Source organism: Cherax quadricarinatus, chromosome 33, assembly GCF_038502225.1.
Source record: "Cherax quadricarinatus isolate ZL_2023a chromosome 33, ASM3850222v1, whole genome shotgun sequence".
NCBI lineage: Eukaryota > Metazoa > Arthropoda > Malacostraca > Decapoda > Parastacidae > Cherax > Cherax quadricarinatus.
The window spans coordinates 13,226,085-13,249,846 of NC_091324.1; the positions used below are offsets into that span (position 1 = coordinate 13,226,085).

Genomic DNA, 23,762 nt, shown 5'->3' on the forward strand with positions numbered 1-23,762 from the left:
AGTATGGGCCTGACGTACACGGTGTACAGTGTCTTGAATAATTCCTTATTAAGGTATCGGAACGCTGTTCTTTGTCAGGCGCCCATATGCTGTAGCAATTACCTGGTTGATGTGTGCTTCCGGAGACAATGCTCGGTGTTATACTCACTCCAAGATCTTTCTCCTTGAGTGAGGTTTGCAGTCTTTGGTCACCTAACCTATACTCTGTCTGCGGTCTTCTGTGCCCTTACCCTATCTTCATGACTTTGCATTTGGCGGGATTAAATTCGAGAAGCCAGTTGCTGGACCAGGTGTCCAGTCTGTCTAGGTCTCTTTGAAGTCCTGCCCGGTCCTCATCTGATTTAATTCTCCTCATTAACTCCACATCGTCTGGGAACAGGGACACTTCTGAGTCTAACCCTTCCATCATGTCGTTCACATATACCAAAAATAGCACTGGTCCTAGGACCGACCCCTGTGGGACCCCGCTCGTCACAGGTGCCCACTGTGATACATCATTACATACCATGACTCGTTGTTGCCTCCCTGTCAGGTATTCTCTGATCCATTCCAGCGCCCTTCCTGTTATATGAGCCTGATCCTCTAGCTTCTGCACTAATCTCTTGTGAGGAACTGTGTCAAAGGCCTTCTTGCAGTCCAAGAAGATGCAATCAACCAACCCCTCTCTTGTGTCTTACTTCTGTTACTTTATCATAAAGCTCCAGAAGGTTTGTGACACAGGATTTTCCTTCCATGAATCCATGCTGGTTGGCGTTTATACTCTTGTTCCGTTCAAGTTGCTCCACCACTCTCCTCCTGATAATCTTCTCCATAACTTTGCATACTATACACGTCAGCGACACTGGTCTATACTTTAGTACGTGTGTGTGTGTGTACTCACCTAATTGTACTCACCTAATTGTGATTGCAGGGGTCGAGTCTCAGCTCCTGGCCCCGCCTCTTCACTGATCGCTACTAGGTCCTCTCTCTCTCTGCTTCCTGAGCTTTGTCATACCTCTTCTTAAAACTATGTATGGTTCCTGCCTCCACTACTTCACTTGCTAGGCTATTACACTTCCTGACGACTCTATGACTGAAGAAATACTTCCTAACGTCCCTGTGACTCGTCTGAGTCTTCAGCTTCCAGTTGTGACCCCTTGTTTCTGTGTCCCCTCTCTGGAACATCCTATCTCTGTCCACCTTGTCTATTCCCCGCAGTATCTTGTATGTCGTTATCATGTCTCCCCTGACCCTTCTGTCCTCCAGTGTCGTCAGTCCGATTTCCCTCAACCTTTCCTCGTACGACATTCCCCTGAGCTCTGGGACTAGCCTTTTTGCAAACCTTTGTACTTTCTCTAACTTCTTGACGTGCTTGACCAGGTGTGGGTTCCAGACTGGTGCTGCATACTCCAGTATGGGCCTAACATACACAGTGTACAGTGTCTTGAACGATTCCTTGTTAAGGCATCGGAACGCTATTCTCAGGTTTGCCAGGCGCCCATATGCTGCAGCAGTTATTTGGTTAATGTGTGCCTCCGGTGACATGCTCGGTGTTATGGCCACCCCAAGGTCTTTCTCCCTGAGTGAGGTCTGTAGTCTTTGTACACCTAGCCTATACTCTGTCTGCGATCTTCTTTGCCCCTCCCCAATCTTCATGACTTTGCATTTAGCAGGATTGAATTCGAGAAGCCAGTTTCTGGACCACATGTCCAGCCTGTCCAGGTCTCTTTGCAGTCCTGCCTCATCCTCATCCGATTTAATTCTTTTCATCAACTTCACATCATCTGCGAATAGGGACACTTCAGAATCTATTCCTTTCATCATGTCGTTCGCATATATCAAAAATAGCACTGGTCCTAGAACTGACCCCTGTGGGACCCCGCTCGTCACAGGCGCCCACTGTGATACCTCTTCACGTACCATGACTCGTTGTTGCCTCCCTGTAAGGTATTCCCTGATCCATTGCAGTGTCCTCCGTTATATGCGCCTGATCCTCCAGCTTCTGCACTAATCTCTTGTGGGGAACTGTGTCAAAGGCCTTCCTGCAATCTAGGAAAATGCAATCAACCCACCCCTCTCTCTCATGTCTTAGTTCTGTTACCTAGTCATAAAACTCCAGGAGGTTTGTGACACAGGATTTGCCTTCCATGAACCCATGCTGGTTTTCATTTATAATCTTGTTCCGTTCCAGGTGTTCCACCACTCTCCTCCTGATAATCTTCTCCATGACTTTGCACACAATACATGTCAGAGACACAGGTCTGTAGTTTAGTGCCTCATTTCTGTTTTCTTTCTTAAATATGGAGACTACATTTGCTGTCTTCCATTTCTCAGGTAGTTGCCCAGTTTCAAGGGATGTGTTGAAGATTGTGGTTAGGGTGCACATAGCATCTCTGCTCCTTCTCTAAGGACCCATGGAGAGATGTCCGGTCCCATCGCTTTTGAGGTATCAAGGTCACTTAGCAGCTTCTGCACCTCCTCCTCGGTTGTTCATATGTCATCCAACACTTCTTGGTATATTCCCTCTTGATGTTCCCTTCTGTGCTGTCTTCCCACAGCCCTTCCTGTCTCTACTATGAAAACTTCCTTAAATCTCCTGTTTAGCCCCTCACATACCTCCTGATCATTTCTTGTGAGTTCTCCACCTTCTGTCCTCAATCTGATCACCTGGTCTTTGGCTGTTGTCTTCCTCCTGATGTGGCTATACAACAGTTTTGGGTCAGTCTTGATTTTCGATGCTATGTCATTTTCATACTGTCGCTGGGCCTCCCTCCTTACCTGTGCATACTCGTTCCTGGTTCTGCGACTGATCTCCCTATTTTCGTGTGTTCTCCGCCTTCTGTACTTTTTCCATTCTCTATTGCACTTTGTTTTTGCCTCCTTACACCGTCGGGTAAACCAGGGGCTTGCTCTGGTCTTCCCATTGTTTCTGTTGCCCCTGGGAATAAACCTTTCCACTTCCTCCTTGCATTTTGTTGTTACATATTCCATCATTTCATTTACTGGCTTTCCTTCCAGTTCTCTGTCCCACGGAACCTCCTGCAGGAAGTTCCTCAACCCTATGTAGTCCCCTCTTTTATAGTCAGGCTTTTCCCATTCAACTCCTGTTACTCTCTCCGCTTGCAACTCTACTATGTAGTCAAAGCACAGAACCACGTGGTCGCCAGCTCCTAGGGTACTCTCATACATGATGTCCTCAATGTCTGAACTGCCCAGGGTGAACACAAGGTCCAGTCTTGCTGGTTCATCCTCCCCTTTCACTCTGGTAGTGTCCTTAACATGTTGGTGCATGAGGTTTTCCAGCACCACATCCAACATCTTGGCTCTCCGTGTTTTGGGCTCCAGGTTTTCCCAGTCAATCTCCCTGTGGTTGAAATCCCCCATAACCAGCAACTTTGCTCTGCTGGAGTGAGCTCTTCTCGCCACCTCAGCAAGTGTGTCCACCATTGCTCTGTTGCTCTCTTCATATTCCTCTCTTGGCGTCTGCAGTTCTGTGGTGGATTATACATCACTGCAATGACCACCTTGTGCTCCCCAGACTGAAGTGTACCTACTATGTAGTCCCTTTCTCCTGTCTCGTCTATGCCTCCCATTTTCTCGAATTTCCATCGGTTTTTTACGAGCAGAGCAACCCCTCCTCCCCCTCTGCCCCTTCTATCCTTCCTCATGATCTGGTATCCTGGTGGGAAGATTGCATCTGTTATTGTCTCTATGAGTTTTGTTTCTGTAACTGCTATGATGTCTGGGGACTTCTCATTGATTCTTTCTTGCCATTCCTCATATTTATTCGTTAGTCCACCCGCATTTGTGTACCAAACCTTCAACTTCTGTTCTAATACTGTAACTGTGGTCCTGGGGGAATACTTTGGTTGGGAGAGCAGGAGCCCTGGTGGGGGTCTGTGGGGGGTTGCAGTGGAGATGGAGGAAGAGCTCCCATAGGGGGTTGCTGTAGGGGTAGGGTTCGTGGTGCGGGGGGTCGGAACTGTGTGTGTGTGTGTGTGTACTCACCTATTTGTACTCACCTATTTGTGGTTGCAGGGGTCGAGTCACAGCTCCTGACCCCGCCTCTTCGCTGATTGCTACTAGGTCCTCTCTCTCCCTGCCCCATGAGCTCTATCATACCTCGCCTTAAAACTATGTATGGTTCCCGCCTCCACGTCACTTTCTAGGCTATTCCACGGCCTGACTACTCTATGACTGAAGAAATACTTCCTAACATCCCTTTGATTCATCTGAGTCTTCAACTTCCAATTGTGACCTCTTGTGTCTGTGTCCCTTCTCTGGAACATCCCGTCTTTGTCCACCTTGTCTATTCTGCACGGTATTTTATATGTCGTTATCATGTCTCCCCTGACCCTCCTGTCCTCCAGTGTCGTCAGGCCGATTTCCCTCAACCTTTCTTTGTAGGACAATCCCCGTAGCTCTGGGACTAGTCTTGTTGCAAACCTTTGCACTTTCTCTAATTTCTTGACGTGTTTGAGTAGGTGTGGATTCCAAACTGGTGCTGCATACTCCAGTATGGGCCTGACGTAAATGGTATACAGAGTCTTAAACGAATCCTTACTGAGGTATCGGAACGCTATTCGTAGGTTTGCCAGGCGCCCGTATGCTGCAGCAGTTATCTGATTGATGTGCGCCTCAGGAGATATGCTCGGTGTTATACTCACCCCCAGATCTTTTTCCTTGAGTGAGGTTTGCAGTCTTTGGCCATCTAAACTATATTGTGTCTGCGGTCTTCTTTGCCCTTCCCCAATCTTCATGACTTTGCATTTGGCAGGGTTAAAATCAAGGAGCCAGTTGCTGGACCAGGCTTGTAGCCTGTCCAGGTCTCTTTGTAGTCCTGCCTGATCCTCATCCGATTTGATTCTTCTCATTAACTTCGCATCATCTGCAAACAAGGACACTTCTGAGTCTATCCCTTCCGTTATGTCGTTCACATATACCAAGAACAGCACGGGTCCTAGGACTGTGTGTGTGTGTGTGTGTGTGTGTACTCACCTAACTGTACTCACCTAATTGTGGTTGCAGGGGTTGAGACTCGGCTCCTGGCCCCGCCTCTTCACTGATCTCTACTAGATCCTCTCTCTCTCTCTCTCTCTGCTTCCTGAGCTTTGTCATACCTCGTCTTAAAGCTATGTATGGTTCCTGCCTCCACTACATCACTTGCTTGGCTATTCCACTTCCTGACGACTCTATTACTGCAGAAATACTTCCTAACATCCCTGTGACTCGTCTGAGTCTTCAGCTTCCAATTGTGACCCCTTGTTTCTGTGTCCCCTCTCTGGAATATCCTGTCTCTGTCCACCTTATCTATTCCACGCAGTATTTTGTATGTCGTTATCATGTCTTCCCTGACCCTCCTGTCCTCCAGTGTCGTCAGTCAGATTTCCTTCAACCTTTCTTCGTAGGATATTCTCCTGAGCTCTGGAACTAGCCTTGTTGCAAACCTTTGTACTTTCTCTAATTTCTTGACGTGTCTGAACAGGTGTGGGTTCCAAACTGGTGCCGCATACTCCATTATGGGCCTAATGTACACAGTGTACAGTGTCTTGAACGATTCCTTACTAAAGTATCGGAACGCTATTCTCAGGTTTCCCAGGCGCCCATATGCTGTAGCATTTATCTGGTTGATGTGTGCCTCCGGAGACGTGCTAGGTATTATGATCACCCCAAGATCTTTCTCCTTGAGTGAGGTTTGCAGTCTTTGTCCACCTAGCCTATACTCTGTCTGCGGTCTTCTTTGCCCTTCCCCAATCTTCTTGACTTTGCATTTGGCAGGGAAGAAGCCAGTTGCTGGACCACGTGTCCAGCCTGTCCAGGTCTCTTTGTAGTCCTGCCTGATCCTCATCTGATTTAATTCTTCTCATTAACTTCACATCATCTGCGAACAGGGACACTTCAGAGTCTATCCCTTCCATCATGTCATTCACATATATCAAAAATAGCACTGGTCCTAGGACTGACCCCTGTGGGACCCCGCTCGTCACACACGCCCACTGTGATACTTCATCACGTACCATGACTCGTTGTTGCCTCCCTGTCAGGTATTCTCTGATCCATTGCAGTGCCCTTCCTGTTATACGCGCCTGATCCTCCAGCTTCTGCACTAATCTCCTGTGAGGAACTGTGTCGAAGGCCTTCCTGCAATCCAGGAAATTGCAATCAATTCACCCTTCTCTCTCGTGTCTTACTTCTGTTACGTTGTCATAGAACTACAAAAGGTTTGTGACACAGGATTTTCCTTCCATGAATCCGTGCTAGTTGTCGTTTATAATCTTGTTCCGTTCTCCACCACTCTCCTCCTGATAATCTTCTCCATGACTTTGCATACTATACACGTCAGAGACACTGGTCTGCAGTTTAGTGCCTCGTTTCTGTCTCATTTCTTAAAAATGGGGACTACATTTGCCGTCTTCCATATCCCAGGTAGTTGCCCAGTTTCAAGGGATGTATTGAAGATTGTGGTTAGTGTGTATGCGCGTGTATGTGTACTCACCTAATTGTAGTTGCAGGGGTCGATTCATAGTTCCTGGCTATGTGTGTGTGTACTCACCTATTTCTAGTCACCTATTTGTGGTTGCAGGGGTCGAGTCACAGCTCCTGGCCCCGCCTCTTCGCTGATTGCTACTAGGTCCTCTCTCTCTCCCTGCCCCATGAGCTCTATCATACCTCGCCTTAAAACTATGTATGGTTCCTACCTCCACTACATCACTTTCTAGGCTATTCCACGGCCTGACTACTCTATGACTGAAGAAATACTTCCTAACATCCCTTTGATTCATCTGAGTCTTCTACTTCCAATTGTGACCTCTTGTGTCTGTGTCCCCTCTCTGGAACATCCCGTCTTTGTCCACCTTGTCCATTCCGCGCAGTATTTTATATGTCGTTATCATGTCTCCCCTGACCCTCCTGTCCTCCAGTGTCGTCAGGCCGATTTCCCTCAACCTTTCTTCGTAGGACAATCCCCGTAGCTCTGGGACTAGTCTTGTTGCAAACCTTTGCACTTTCTCTAATTTCTTGACGTGCTTGACTAGGTGTGGATTCCAAACTGGTGTGTGTGTGTGTGTGTGTGTGTGTGTGTGTGTGTGTGTGTGTGTGTGTGTGTGTGTGTGTGTGTGTGTGTGTGTGTGTGTGTGTGTGTGTGTGTGTGTGTGTAGGTTTTCAAGGGCAGTAGCACCGTCTCATGAATGATCAAAACTTAGAGGCTGAGTGCTAGAGTAACAAGCATAAACAGATGAGTATAAGGACGCACACGTTTGTTGTATAAAGACCTAGGGGAGAGAGAGATTAACAAAACACTCTATTAATGTAAGTGTTCCAAACAGAAGTGTGTTTGGGCCATTGTTATGAAATGTCTACTTCAATGGCCTTTAACTCATCTCAAAATCCCATGCGATACAGACGACTGTACTCTGACATTTACTTATCCAAGATAGGAAATGCCAGCTACCCTAAGTTACATCAATCACCAGCTTACAGCTATATCACCCTGAGGAAACCGATAGCAGGTCACATTTGCTCATGAGAAAACACAAATGATGATGGTCTCTAGACACCATGATGGTAATGATGCATGAAGCAGTAGTAAAAATGAATGGAGGAGTGTTGGTACCCAGAGATGAAATTGATATCCTTGTGTTGAAATCTGACTCCAAACTGATTATGATGAACCACATTGTAAATCTTGCAAAGAGGCCAGAATGCTTACAGAACTTACATGTATCTGGCAACTACTCGACAGTATAGGTTAGAAGATTTTGTACGAGGCACAAGTACGGTTACACCTTGAGTATGCTTCACTTTCTTGGATTGCCTCTCCCCAGTCTTATCTGCGACTTCATGAGAGAATAGAGAACAGAGCAAGACGACTCATCTCTCGCCATGACCCAGCCTGGACAGATCCGTCATTTCAACAGAGCCTCCAACACCGGAGGGAGGTGGGTGACCTTACTGTTGTGCACAAGGCCAATATTGTCAAAGTATCACACATGGCTCCACTCTGCGGAGAGCGAGAAGTGAAGTTCTACACAACAAAATGAGCAACAAACAACAACTATAATTTGGCTGTACCCTTCTCAAGAACATCACTTCATCTGAGATCACTTATTCCAAGAATGATTTGAGTCTGAAACATGTTCGTACAGCATAATGACATCAACGAAATAAAGTCAGTTGACCAAATGAAATCTCTGGGCCACAGATGGTTCCAACTTCATCCTGTTCCCTATTTGTAGATAACAGCTCTTAGCTTCTCAATAAAGTCAGGAATCTTAAACCTAACCTTGTAAAACCCTTTGTAAAGAGAGAGAGGGAGAGAGTGCCAGCAGCAGGCTGTCCTCAGACTTCCGGGGGTTATTGGTTCTGAAGTTGTGCGCTCATAATACTGATAAGGGTTTCCCCTCCATCCCTTCCTTCCCTCCGGGACACACACACACACACACACACACACACACACACACACACACACACACACACACACACACACACACACACACACACACACACAAAATCAATGAAGATAATATAAACAAAACTGTTGAGAACCAGTATATTTTGTTCGCCTCAATGACCTCCACGATCCTTTCACATGCACAACAAATACAGATGTTAGCAAGACTAATCAGTTAATAACGTCCCCATTTACTACCTCTCTTTAATCTCTATATTCACGCTCTGGTAACATCTATTTACCTCTCCTTCAGGTTCACTCGGTATTTGTTTTTTCCCTCCCTCCTCTGGAGGCCAGCGAGGATTTAAGTTTATTCCTCTCCACTTTTATCACTGAAGGTTCATTTATCTATTACGGTGGCCTGGTGGCTAAAGCTCCCGCTTCACACACGGAGGGCCCGGGTTCGATTCCCGGCGGGTGGAAACATTTCGACACGTTTCCTTACACCTGTTGTCCTGTTCACCTAGCAGCAAATAGGTACCTGGGTGTTAGTCGACTGGTGTGGGTCGCATCCTGGGGGACAAGATTAAGGACCCCAATGGAAATAAGTTAGACAGTCCTCGATGACGCACTGACTTTCTTGGGTTATCCTGGGTGGCTAACCCTCCGGGGTTAAAAATCCGAACGAAATCTTATCTTATCTTATCTTATCTTACAGACTTATGCTGACGCTTGAAAATTTGCAGTCACATTCTAATGTTTAGCTGAGTACAATGATGGTTTCAAAAACTCCAGATGCAATAGAGTATGTGGCTGAATATTTCCGGATAAAGTAATCCTAGGACAGCTAGTAGCATCGGCCAGGATTTTAACTTCAGAGTTACGTGTTATCCAAGCCACTTTCATATACATTGCATCTACGTCCGCTTCGTCATTCGTTGGTGGTTCTAACTCCCAAGGCACGTTGAAAGCTATAGACTCCCCACATCCCGTCCTTCTTTATATACAACAATGATTATGTCGCGTTTCTAGCAAGCACAAACGTTATTTTTTGCTTGGTGCTTCTTCCCACTGCTGTCTAGTATGGGAAACTACATTCTAACGATAACGAATCAGACATACATAACTCGAACACGGATACAAAGAGAAAGGCTTGGCACTTCTCTGCGAGGGCTGCCACGTCAAAGTATCGGTTCACCATATCTTAAAAGGCTGTCCTCTATCAGAGAGTTACAAAACCCTGGGGCACTTACTCTAACTGACCTCCTTCTCGTAAGTCTTATCTTGTAGACTCTGACATTTTAACAGCAACTGACCTATTGCTTCAACTTTGACTTCAGTATCATATCAACACTATCTCCTACCTCCACACTCACAGTGCCGTATGACCCATACAGGTTTAGCACTTTTTTAACGTAATAAAAAACGCCGTCATATTACACTGACAAATGATGAAGGCCAAAAATTTGCCCTTAGCCATAAACTAAAGTCACTCAGCCATATTCCTGGGATCTGGCTGAGGTAATAGGTACTACCGTGCTGCCAAGTGAGTGTGAAATGGAAACTTGCAATTGTTTTACATGATGGTAGGATTGCTGGTGTATTTTATTCTGTCTCATAAACACGCAAGATTTCAGGTACGTCTTTCTACTTCTACTTACACTTAGGTCACACTACACATGCATGAACAACCATAATATATACACACCTCTCTGGGTTTTTTTCTTCTTACTGGTTCTTGTTCTTGTTTATTTCCTCTTATCTCCATGGGGAAGTGGAAAAGAATTCTTCCTCTGTAAGCCATGCGTGCCATAAGAGGCGACTAAAATGCCGGGATCAAGGGGCTAGTAACCCCTTCTCTATACATTACTAAATTTAAAAAGAGAAACTTTCGTTTTTCTTTTTAGGTCACCCTGCCTCGGTGGTATATGGCCTGTTTAATGAATAAATATTAATGAAATCACGAAACAAGTGATTTTGAATCATTAACAGTTCTGTTAATGATATATATATATATATATATATATATATATATATATACCACTCAGAAACAAGCGGGTATATACAAAGAAAGAAAGCAGTCAGCAGGATTCGAAACTACTACTGGGGACGGTCAAGATTCCCAGGCAGCGCTCTAGTCCACTCGGCCACAATACAGGAGGAGATTGAAACAGCTTGAATCCATGCTTGAGGCTCACTGACGTGCCCGGGCTGGGAAAGAAACATGGCTTGTGAGCCAGGCTGCCCAGTCTATGTGGTATTTGAGTGGCCGAGTGGGCTAGAGCGCTGCCTGGGGATCTTGACCGTCTCCAGTAGTAGAAGTAGTCCTGCTGACTGCGATCTTTCTTTCTTTATATATATATATATATATATATATATATATATATATATATATATATATATATATATATATATATATATATATATATATATATATATATATATATAAACAATAAGGTGATGCCCTCTATGAGGTTGACTGTCGAACCAAATGGCCCTTACGGCCCTCATTATAATGTCCCAAGGACACATGGTACACCTTTAGTGAGCTACTTAGTACACACTCCGTGTGCACTACGTAGCTACGTGTTTACTAGAGTACTGCGTAGCCAAGGTTGTGATAAGAATTTTATCTCCCTGGAAGCGACACCAAGAAAGCAACCATGTTCAAGACGTCACGGGAGATCCACTTTTGTGAAACATATATATATAACTCCGTTTTCCATGTTTTTCATCTTCCTAAACCCCCACCAGCACCCACCCAAGCCCCTTCGGGAGGGGTACTGTGATGCTCATGAATAGTTCTTGATCCAAGGCAGTGCTTCGTCAGTCTCAACATGGTAAATAAGTAGAATAAGCTAGACGAGGAAGTGAAGGAACACTTCATACACAGTTTCAAAAACAGGTAGGATGTGACACGAGAGACCAGGAACATTCAATAATACCTGTGAATGTAGTTGAAGAGGCATAGCCAGGAGCTGAGACTCAACCTTTTCGGTGGTACACACACACACACACACACACACACACACACACAGGAGCTAGGACTCGACCCCTGCAACCACAAATAGGTGAGTACACACACACACACACACACGCGCAAATCCTTCATATATTTCCCAACCAACCCACCTCTACACTTGCTGTATAAAAGTGATAATACATGAGCTCCGAGAAGAAAACTATTAACTCACTTATGAGAAGACCGAAGAGGCATACACAGACAACCAAACATGTCCTCGAGGTCTCTGAGACCCGATGTCTCAAAAGACAGGTGTCCAGTGCCATCTCTTAGTTATTCTTGGCAGCTACTGAGTGGTGAGGAGTCTAGCTGCTAGAGGACCATCTTTTCATTTTGCGATAGCATTCTTCGACGATTTTTTTTTTTTTTGAGGGGGTGGGACCTCTGTAACGAAGGCCTCGCCTCACACTGTAGGTAGGGAAGAAAAATACATATAAATATTAATATAAACAGTAATCATGAAGGTGTCTGTATACATAATAACTACAAAATAAACTGAGATTCCTTTCTTTGTTGAACATAACAAATTGTGTAAACATGGCACCATATATGTTCAATAACTTCAAGCATGAGATAACCAAATGATATTCCCACACCGGATCCCTAAACAAAGAAAGAGCTTCGGCTGGTGTGACAAGACTGCTTGAATTTGAGGTCAAGGCAGATGCAAAAAAAAAAAAAAAACAGTTAATCAAAGTGAGTCAACAAGTGTGCGAAGAATGTTGGATGCTGAGTATCATCAAGAATTGTAGTAATGGTGTATTACTGTGCTGCAATAACGTAGCAACAATGCTTGGTGCTGTCTAGTATGCACCAGGGATGTAGAATGGTGATACTGCAAATAACAAAAAAAAAGGCACAATACCGTGACTGGAATGATACACAAATAACCCGCACATAAGAGAGAGGAGCATAAGACGTTTCGGTCCGACTTGGACCATTTACAAAGTCACACTAACGAGAAAGAGCAGGATGGGTATATATAGGCAGGAGGTGGTGGTGGTAGTAGTAGTAGTAGTAGTAGTAGTAGTAGTAGTAGTAGTAGTAGTAGTAGTAGTAGTAGTAGTAGTAGCAGTAGTAGTAGTAGTAGTAGTAGTAGTAGTGGAGGTGGAAGTAGTAGTGGGGAGGTAGTAAGAGTAGGAGGGGCCAGTCAGATACAAAGAAAGAGGAACACTGCAAGGGAGCTGGTGCCCACAGAGGGTATGAGTAGGGACACCGAGGGGGATGGAAATAAATAAATAAGTAAATAAAGAAGGAACAAATACACAGGGCAGAAGAAAGACAACACAAATGAGAAAAAGAAAAAAAGGAAAGGGGAAGAGGGAGAAGAAGAAAAAAGGAGGAATCAGGTTAGGTCACGAGTGTTCTGAAGTTTGAAGCATTTTACAGTGTAGCGGGAGAGGAAGGCATCTACAGGGACGTAAGCTCCTCTCTTCTATGTGCGGGTCATTTGTGTATGGTGATACTGCACTCACCAATCGCTACACACTATTCCTGGCCTCATGGCCTTTGTCATACTGACTCCTAAAGCTGTGTATGAACTTTGCTTCCATTACTTCCTAGTACAGTTCGTTCCACCTAACCACTCTCACACTAAACGAGTACTTTCTGACATCCCACGTAACGTATTTCGGTCCTCCCATCTACGCTCTCTTGTCCTCGGTACCTTCCTTTAATAGTCTATTTCTATCTACCTTATCAACTGTAGTTCTCTAAATATTTTATGTCGTAATCATGTTGCCCCTGGTGCTATGCAGTGTGCAAGTTGAAGTGTGCATAGATCGTTCAGTACTCAGAGTGTATAGTGCACTGCACTGCGCACAATATTTGTAACACTGTGACTTGCTTATCTGTCAGCAAATTAGTGGTAGTGGTGATAATGTAAAAACAATGTAGATACTAATTCTAGTAGGGTGCTCATTAGCTCAGCAAAGTTGCCACTATTTTATGTAGTTTTTATCGATTCAACGTTCCTTCAAAAAGGCTTCAGGAGAGGGGTGCCTTGATGCTGACGAAGGGCTCTTGATCCAATGATTGGAGCTACTCCCCGTCCCCACACCTTCCATGGAGCTAACTTGATTAACCTTCCCTACGGATTTAGTGCCTCCCATAACAATATTACTACTGCTACGTAATAATAATAATACAAGCAATAATAATAATAATTGTTCAAGACTTGCTACACAGTGACACTCGTGCCTAACACCATCATTTTCTCACTCGTACAACTAGGTCATCAGTGACAACAACAGTTAATGCACTAACTTAATCACCAAGACATAATTAACTCATACATCAACATAACTGACGGCTTATCTTCATATCATCAAATTTTTAGTGACGGCTCACCGAATTCGTATAAGATTGTTCTTAATCCTTCATCTTTTAATCTTCGTTAAGGCAACTGCCGTTTCTTGACAGGAATTATCTAATAATCCCTTTAGTAATCCCTCGAGTCACCTCAAAGGAGGTTCCTTGATGCTAGAGAGTGCCCTGATACAGAACCCTTAATCGTCCCTGATACAGGATCCTTAGTGATCCTTGATACAGGATCCTTAGTAGTCCCTGATACAGGAATACTGTATCCCTGATACAGTAACCTAAGTGGTCCCTGATATACGATGCTTAGAGATCCCAGATACAGTAACATTAGTGGTCCCTGATACAGAATCCTTAGTGGACACTGATACAGTAACCATAACCTCATCTTCACTAACAATGATGATCTGATAAGAAATGTCACCATATCAAAAACAATATACTCAGATCACAACATAATTGAGGTTCAGACATGTATGCGTGGAGCCCCAGACCGACAAAATGAGACTAGTCACGAGGGAGCATTCACCAAATTCAACTTCAATAACAAAAACATAAAGTGGGACCAAGTAAACCAAGTCCTAACCGATATAAGCTGGGAAGATATACTAAGCAACACAGACCCAAACTTATGCCTAGAACAGATTAACTCGGTGGCACTCGATGTATGCACAAGGCTTATTCCTCTAAGAAAAAGGAGGAGTAGATGTAAAATAGAAAGAGACAGGCGCTCCCTTTACAGGCGACGGAAAAGAATAACAGAGCGGCTAAAAGAGGTCAATATATCTGAAATGCGCAGGGAGACACTGGTCAGAGAAATAGCAAGCATCGAACTTAAGCTAAAAGAATCCTTTAGGAGTCAGGAATCGCGGGAAGAACTAAAAGCCATAAATGAAATCGAAAGAAACCCAAAGTATTTCTTCTCCTATGCCAAATCAAAATCGAGAACAACGTCCAGTATTGGGCCCCTACTTAAACAAGATGGGTCCTACACAGATGACAGCAAGGAAATGAGTGAGCTACTCAAGTCCCAATATGACTCAGTTTTTAGCAAGCCGCTAACCAGACTGAGAGTCGAAGATCAAAACGAATTTTTTATGAGAGAGCCACAAAATTTGATTAACACAAGCCTATCCGATGTTATCCTGACGCCAAATGACTTCGAACAGGCGATAAATGACATGCCCATGCACTCTGCCCCAGGGCCAGACTCATGGAACTCTGTGTTCATCAAGAACTGCAAGAAGCCCCTATCACGAGCCTTTTCCATCCTATGGAGAGGGAGCATGGACACGGGGGTCGTCCCTCAGTTACTAAAAACAACAGACATAGCCCCACTCCACAAAGGGGGCAGTAAAGCAACAGCAAAGAACTACAGACCAATAGCACTAACATCCCATATCATAAAAATCTTTGAAAGGGTCCTAAGAAGCAAGATCACCACCCATCTAGAAACCCATCAGTTACACAACCCAGGGCAACATGGGTTTAGAACAGGTCGCTCCTGTCTGTCTCAACTACTGGATCACTACGACAAGGTCCTAAATGCACTAGAAAGAATGCAGATGTAATATATACAGACTTTGCAAAAGCCTTCGACAAGTGTGACCATGGCGTAATAGCGCACAAAATGCGCGCTAAAGGAATAACAGGAAAAGTCGGTCGATGGATCTATAATTTCCTCACTAACAGAACACAGAGAGTAGTCGTCAACAGAGTAAAGTCCGAGGCAGCTACGGTGAAAAGCTCTGTTCCACAAGGCACGGTACTGGCTCCCATCTTGTTCCTCATCCTCATATCCGACATAGACAAGGATGTCAGCCACAGCACCGTGTCTTCCTTTGCAGATGACACCCGAATCTGCATGACAGTGTCTTCCATTGCAGACACTGCAAGGCTCCAGGCGGACATCAACCAAATCTTTCAGTGGGCTGCAGAAAACAATATGAAGTTCAACGATGAGAAATTTCAATTACTCAGATATGGTAAACATGAGGAAATTAAATCTTCATCAGAGTACAAAACAAATTCTGGCCACAAAATAGAGCGAAACACCAACGTCAAAGACCTGGGAGTGATTATGTCGGAGGATCTCACCTTCAAGGACCATAACATTGTATTAATCGCATCTGCTAGAAAAATGACAGGATGGATAATGAGAACCTTCAAAACTAGGGAGGCCAAGCCCATGATGACACTCTTCAGGTCACTTGTTCTATCTAGGCTGGAATATTGCTGCACTCTAACAGCACCTTTCAAGGCAGGTGAAATTGCCGACCTAGAAAATGTACAGAGAACTTTCACGGCGCGCATAACGGAGATAAAACACCTCAATTACTGGGAGCGCTTGAGGTTTCTAAACCTGTATTCCCTGGAACGCAGGAGGGAGAGATACATGATTATATACACCTGGAAAATCCTAGAGGGACTAGTACCGAACTTGCACACGAAAATCACTCACTACGAAAACAAAAGACTTGGCAGACGATGCACCATCCCCCCAATGAAAAGCAGGGGTGTCACTAGCACGTTAAGAGACCATACAATAAGTGTCAGGGGCCCGAGACTGTTCAACTGCCTCCCAGCACACATAAGGGGGATTACCAACAGACCCCTGGCAGTCTTCAAGCTGGCACTGGACAAGCACCTAGAGTCAGTTCCTGATCAGCCGGGCTGTGGCTCGTACGTTGGTTTGCGTGCAGCCAGCAGCAACAGCCTGGTTGATCAGGCGCTGATCCACCAGGAGGCCTGGTCACAGACCGGGCCGCGGGGGCGTTGACCCCCGAAACTCTCTCCAGGTAAACTCCAGGTAATAGTGGTCTCTGATACAGGATCCTTAGTGGTCCCTGATACAGTAACCATAGGGGTCCCTGATCCAGGTCCCTGATACAGTATGGTTAGGAATCTCTGATACAGTAACATTAGTAGTCCCTGATGCAGGAACCTCAGTGGTCTCTGATATAGGATGCTTAGTGATCCCTGATACAGTAACCTTAGTGAGCCCTGATACAGTAACCTTAGTGATCCCTGATACAGTAACCTTAGTGAGCCCTGATACAGTAACCTTAGTGATCCCTGATACAGTAACCTTAGTGAGCCCTGATACAGTAACCTTAGTGATCCCTGATACAGTAACCTTAGTGAGCCCTGATACAGTAACCTTAGTGATCCCTGATACAGTAACCTTAGTGAGCCCTGATACAGTAACCTTAGTGATCCCTGATACAGTAACCTTAGTGAGCCCTGATACAGTAACCTTAGTGATCCCTGATACAAGAACCTTAGTGAGCCCTGATACAGTAACCTTAGTGAGCCCTGATACAAGAACCTTAGTGATCCCTGATACAGTAACCTTAGTGATCCCTGATACAGTAACCTTAGTGAGCCCTGATACAAGAACCTTAGTGATTCCTGATACAGTAACCTTAGTGAGCCCTGATACAAGAACCTTAGTGATCCCTGATACAGGGTCCATGACTGCCACCAAGGCAGCAATGAGCATTTTGTAGAAAACCAAGATGGCTGTCACGAAAATGGGAATACATGATTTATGACAAAACTCCGCTTCTAATACGATTTTTTTTTTTAGCTGGAGTATTCTCCACTTACAATTTGTATTTTCTTATAATAGTAGATATAATTTCCAAGAATAAACAGATAAATGGGTTGCACTATAGACAGTTTCAGAGACTTTGTATGACTGTTACCATATGTCACACTTACGTTACATAAAAATATGCAATTATTTACAATTTGTTACAGTAACAATATATATGACAGTATGTATAAAAATAAACATATTTTTAAATGGGTGAACCGATAAGCCAGCGGAAGGCCTCGGGTCAAATGACCAAAAGCTCCAGCTGCAGGTCATTATATAACACGACTCGTGTCAGGAAACACTTGTCCTGTTTCCTGACAAATCTACCTAAATAAACATTTTCAGTTCATTTTTAACAAGTCATCTATATGATTAAGACCCGTGTCAGGAGACACTTGTCCTGTCTCCTGACGAATATCATAACAGGTACACGTTAGCGGAAGGCGTCAGTCAGCTGACCAAAAGCTCCAGCTACGGGTCATATGACCCGCAGCTGGAGCGGGTCATAATATGAAACGCTTGTCCTGTTTCCTAATAAACCTAACCTAAGTAAACGTCAAAAAAGAGCAAATGTTTTGGAGTGGATCGTTCATCAACTAACGAACTAAAACTAGTTTAAAAAGTAACGAAATGTTATGGGGGGGGTAATGATTGCCTGGTTGGTCTCACCATGTGATACTGAGTCATTAGTGCAGGCGTACCAGCGTGTGGTCACTGGTGATGTTGGCACTATACGGCAGTCAGCGTGGCACTCGCCTATACCTGACTAACCATCGCTTAGCCAACTACACCAGCTCACCATATTTTTTTTTTTTTGCAGCGTTCGGCTCAGAACGGAAAGGACCGGGGGTTGATCCCTAGGCGAGATGAATGGGGAAGTCTCCTTAACACTTCCTGCCAATGTCTGCCTAACAGTGAAAGCACGCAAGAGTCTGGCAGCTGCTCTTAAACATATACCTAGGAGTTAGCCAGTCATTACTGTTTACTTGGTAGTGAAAAGATACCTAGATGTTAGTCAGCCGTTCCTGTTTACTCTGTAGCGAAAAGACACCTCGGTGTTAGCCGTTCCTATTTACTTAGTAGTGAAAAGATACCTCGATATTGGACGAGCCCAAAGGAAATATGCCATAGTTAGAATTTTGGCCTTATACTGGGTTATTAGATCTGAGGTTATCTTTAATTATTAGCCCTCCAGGGTAGTCTTACGTTATTAGACCTCCAGGGTAATCTTAAATTATTAGCCCCGGGTCTCTTGGGTTATTAGTCCTCCGATGTTATATTGAGTTATTAGCCCTCCGGGGTTATCTTGAGTTATTAGCCCTCCGGGGTTATCTAGAGTTAATAGCCCCGGGATTATCTTGAGTTATCTCTAACTGTATTTGCAAGTTAAGGCTCTAGGGCACACACTAAGCATCTCAACCTTAAACATCATTATTTACGTTTATATGATTGGGTTACTAGGAAAGTACTGAGCGTATCATAATCATGAAATGGATGCATTTCGCAATTTTTTTTAACGACAGCGTATCGCGTTTTTTACCCAGCCTGGGTTAGTTCTGGCTGTCTTGGACAACTGACGTAAAAGAGTTTAACAAAAAGTTTCTGACAATGTTGCGCACGTTGAGTAAGATGCTAGTACGGATGTTTCCATTCTCAGCGCTTGATAAGACCCATACGACTACTCCCCACGGCACAGTGAATCACGCAACAACTTCATAAAATGTCAAAAAGCCTTTGCATCACATGAGTAAATGGAGCTCTTATATTATTGGCCCATCAAGGCGATTGTGCCTTAATTAACACTGCTGAAGGGCTCTTGACCCGTGACAATGGAAATGCTGTCTTCTTACTTAAATCAAAAATAATTACCTCTCATTCCATGGAATGTCAACATAGTTAAATAGTGTCTTCACAGTTCAAGTTTCGTGAAGCATACTTATTTACCACCTGCTAAGCAAAATAAAAGATTTTAGGAAAATCAATCAGATGATGTTTTACACGCTGCATTACTGTTACCTGGATAAATATATTAAATGATTCAAATTTCGTATTTCTTAGAATTAGAAGCAGTTGTGAAGACAGAGTTAGGTAATTATATTCACCAAAAGCCTTAAACCCGTTCTATATGTTATATATATATATATATATATATATATATATATATATATATTTTTTTTTTTTTTTTTATTATCACACTGGCCGATTCCCACCAAGGCAGGGTGGCCCGAAAAAGAAAAACTTTCACCATCATTCACTCCATCACTGTCTTGCCAGAAGGGTGCTTTACACTACAGTTTTTAAACTGCAACATTAACACCCCTCCTTCAGAGTGCAGGCACTGTACTTCCCATCTCCAGGACTCAAGTCCGGCCTGCCGGTTTCCCTGAATCCCTTCATAAATGTTACTTTGCTCACACTCCAACAGCACGTCAAGTATTAAAAACCATTTGTCTCCATTCACTCCTATCAAACACGCTCACACATGCCTGCTGGAAGTCCAAGCCCCTCGCACACAAAACCTCCTTTACCCCCTCCCTCCAACCCTTCCTAGGCCGACCCCTACCCCGCCTTCCTTCCACTACAGACTGATACACTCTTGAAGTCATTCTGTTTCGCTCCATTCTCTCTACATGTCCGAACCACCTCAACAACCCTTCCTCAGCCCTCTGGACAACAGTTTTGGTAATCCCACACCTCCTCCTAACTTCCAAACTACGAATTCTCTGCATTATATTCACACCACACATTGCCCTCAGACACGACATCTCCACTGCCTCCAGCCTTCTCCTCGCTGCAACATTCATCACCCACGCTTCACACCCATATAAGAGCGTTGGTAAAACTATACTCTCATACATTCCCCTCTTTGCCTCCAAGGACAAAGTTCTTTGTCTCCACAGACTCCTAAGTGCACCACTCACTCTTTTTCCCTCATCAATTCTATGATTCACCTCATCTTTCATAGACCCATCCGCTGACACGTCCACTCCCAAATATCTGAATACGTTCACCTCCTCCATACTCTCTCCCTCCAATCTGATATTCAATCTTTCATCACCTAATCTTTTTGTTATCCTCATAACCTTACTCTTTCCTGTATTCACCTTTAATTTTCTTCTTTTGCACACCCTACCAAATTCATCCACCAATCTCTGCAACTTCTCTTCAGAATCTCCCAAGAGCACAGTGTCATCAGCAAAGAGCAGCTGTGACAACTCCCACTTTGTGTGTGATTCTTTATCTTTTAACTCCACGCCTCTTGCCAAGACCCTCGCATTTACTTCTCTTACAACCCCATCTATAAATATATTAAACAACCACGGTGACATCACACATCCTTGTCTAAGGCCTACTTTTACTGGGAAAAAATTTCCCTCTTTCCTACATACTCTAACTTGAGCCTCACTATCCTCGTAAAAACTCTTCACTGCTTTCAGTAACCTACCTCCTACACCATACACTTGCAACATCTGCCACATTGCCCCCCTATCCACCCTGTCATACGCCTTTTCCAAATCCATAAATGCCACAAAGACCTCTTTAGCCTTATCTAAATACTGTTCACTTATATGTTTCACTGTAAACACCTGGTCCACACACCCCCTACCTTTCCTAAAGCCTCCTTGTTCATCTACTATCCTATTCTCCGTCTTACTCTTAATTCTTTCAATTATAACTCTACCATACACTTTACCAGGTACACTCAACAGACTTATCCCCCTATAATTTTTGCACTCTCTTTTATCCCCTTTGCCTTTATACAAAGGAACTATGCATGCTCTCTGCCAATCCCTAGGTACCTTACCCTCTTCCATACATTTATTAAATAATTGCACCAACCACTCCAAAACTATATCCCCACCTGCTTTTAACATTTCTATCTTTATCCCATCAATTCCGGCTGCCTTGCCCCCTTTCATTTTACCTACTGCCTCACGAACTTCCCCCACACTCACAACTGGCTCTTCCTCACTCCTACAAGATGTTATTCCTCCTTGCCCTATACACGAAATCACAGCTTCCCTATCTTCATCAACATTTAACAATTCCTCAAAATATTCCCTCCATCTTCCCAATACCTCTAACTCTCCATTTAATAACTCTCCTCTCCTATTTTTAACTGACAAATCCATTTGTTCTCTAGGCTTTCTTAACTTGTTAATCTCACTCCAAAACTTTTTCTTATTTTCAACAAAATTTGTTGATAACATCTCACCCACTCTCTCATTTGCTCTCTTTTTACATTGCTTCACCACTCTCTTAACTTCTCTCTTTTTCTCCATATACTCTTCCCTCCTTGCATCACTTCTACTTTGTAAAAACTTCTCATATGCTAACTTTTTCTCCCTTACTACTCTCTTTACATCATCATTCCACCAACACGTCGGCCGATTCACAAACACAGACACTAACCTCAGTTCGAAGGAGATTCGAACCTACGGACCTTGGAACAAGGTACGCAGTGCTCTACCACCGTACTACACTGGTCCAATACGAGGGTAGAGCACTGCGTACCTTGTTCCAAGGTGCGTAGGTTCGAATCTCCTTCGACTTGAGATTACTATTTGTGAATATTTCGCCTCTTCTGCGAATTCTAAACACACACACCTGGAGTTTACCTGGAGAGGGTTTCGGGGGTCAACGCCCCCGCGGCCCGGTCTGAGACCAGGCTTCATGGTGAATCAGGGTCTGATCAACCAGGCTGTTACTGCTGGCCGCACGCAAACTGACGTATGAACCACAGCCCGGTTGGTCAGGTACTGACTTTAGGTGACTGTCCAGCGGCTTCTTGAAGACAGCCAGGGGTCTATTGGTAATTCCCTTTATGTATTCTGGGAGGCAGCTGAACAGTCTTGGGCCCCGGACACTTATTGTGTTGTCTCTCAATGTACTCGTGGCGCCCCTGCTTTTCATCGGGGGAATGTTGCATCTCCTGTCGTCTTTTGCTTTCATAGGGAGTGATTTTCGTGTGCAGGTTTGGTACCAATCCCTCCAGGACCTTGCAAGTGTATATTATCATGTATCTCTCTTGCTTGCGTTCCAGGGAATACAGATCAAGGACCTTCAACTGTTCCCAGTAATTTAGGTGCCTTATCGTACTTATGTGTACTGTACGCTCTCCAGGTCTGCAATGTCGCCATGCTGCTTTGGCCTGCAGGCCAAAGCAGCATGGGTTCGACTCCTTGGCTAGTTGCAGTGTTGTTTTTGATCAATACCACTTGTTCGTGAGTATAAATATATAAATGTTTGTGTTTAGAATTCGCAGAACAGGCGAATTAGTGTTTGTGAGTATGTATATATATATATATATATATATATATATATATATATATATATATATATATATATATATATATATATATATATACACTGATCTCTGGCCGAAGGAGACTCGAACCTACGAACCTTGGAACAAGGTACGCAGTGCTATACCATTCTCACCACACTGGACAATACCTTGGTGTTTAGCACAATGCTAGACGTTGATCCAAGGCAGCCAGCTTTCAGGGAGAAGGCTTACAGCTTTACATCTCATCCCCTGCATGCATCACCTGCTCTTGCATATATATATATATATATATATATATATATATATATATATATATATATATATATATATATATATATATATATATATATATATGTGTGTGTGTGTGTGTGTGTGTGTGTGTGTGTGTGTGTGTGTGTGTGTGTGTGTGTGTGTGTGTGTGTGTGTGTGTGTGTGTGTGTGTGTGTATGTGTATATGTGTGTGTGTGTGTGTGTGTGTGTGTGTGTGTGTGTGTGTGTGTGTGTGTGTGTGTGTGTGTGTGTGTGTGTGTGTGTGTGTGTGTGTGTGTGTGTGTGTCGTGCCGAATAGGCAGAACTTGCGATCTTGGCTTAAATAGCAACGCTGGAGGTGCTGTCCTGGGAGACAGTAATGGTGAAGCTGGAGGTGCTGTCCTGGGAGACAGTAATGGTGAAGCTGGAGATTTTGTCCAGGTAGTCGGGAATTATACGCAGGAAGGAATACATATAAATGACCTCATAGGGGACAGGAGCCATAGTGGGGAAACAAGTGTAGTCAAAGATAAGATAAAACCAATATTGCAAACTAGAAATACCACAGGAAATAGCAAACAAGAGGACTCCACTAGCAATAGTGAGGATATAATACCAAAAACAACTGGTGGGAGCTCCATTGTTGGTGCTAGTGAGGATAGGAATAAGACAGGGAAACATGCACCAACAGGGAATACAGTCACAGAAACCCAAGGCAAACGGAAACCAAGCCTGTGCACATACTATGCACTTGGTATCTGCAGACATGGGAAATCTGGAAAAACAGACGGGACGTGCAACTATGACCACCCTAGAAAATGCCATGCCCATATGACAACAGGAAAATGCAAACTCCCTTCCTGTAAACTTTTTCACCTTGAAATGTGTACCTCTTCAGTACAGGAAAGACTGT

General features: G+C 44.0%; 1 protein-coding gene across 9 annotated transcripts in view; it reads right to left on the minus strand.

Annotated features, from left to right (window-relative positions):
- The window catches only part of LOC128693913 (vascular endothelial growth factor receptor kdr-like), a 247,983-nt gene that overhangs the window by 151,658 nt on the left and 72,563 nt on the right, over nt 1-23,762 (minus strand). For all 9 annotated transcript variants that reach the window (XM_070090807.1, XM_070090815.1, XM_070090810.1 and 6 more), the window contains one exon: nt 11,563-11,798. In XM_070090807.1, coding sequence (XP_069946908.1) covers nt 11,563-11,656 — 94 coding nt within the window. In that variant the 5' untranslated portion in view covers nt 11,657-11,798. The remainder of the gene's footprint in view (nt 1-11,562; nt 11,799-23,762) is intronic.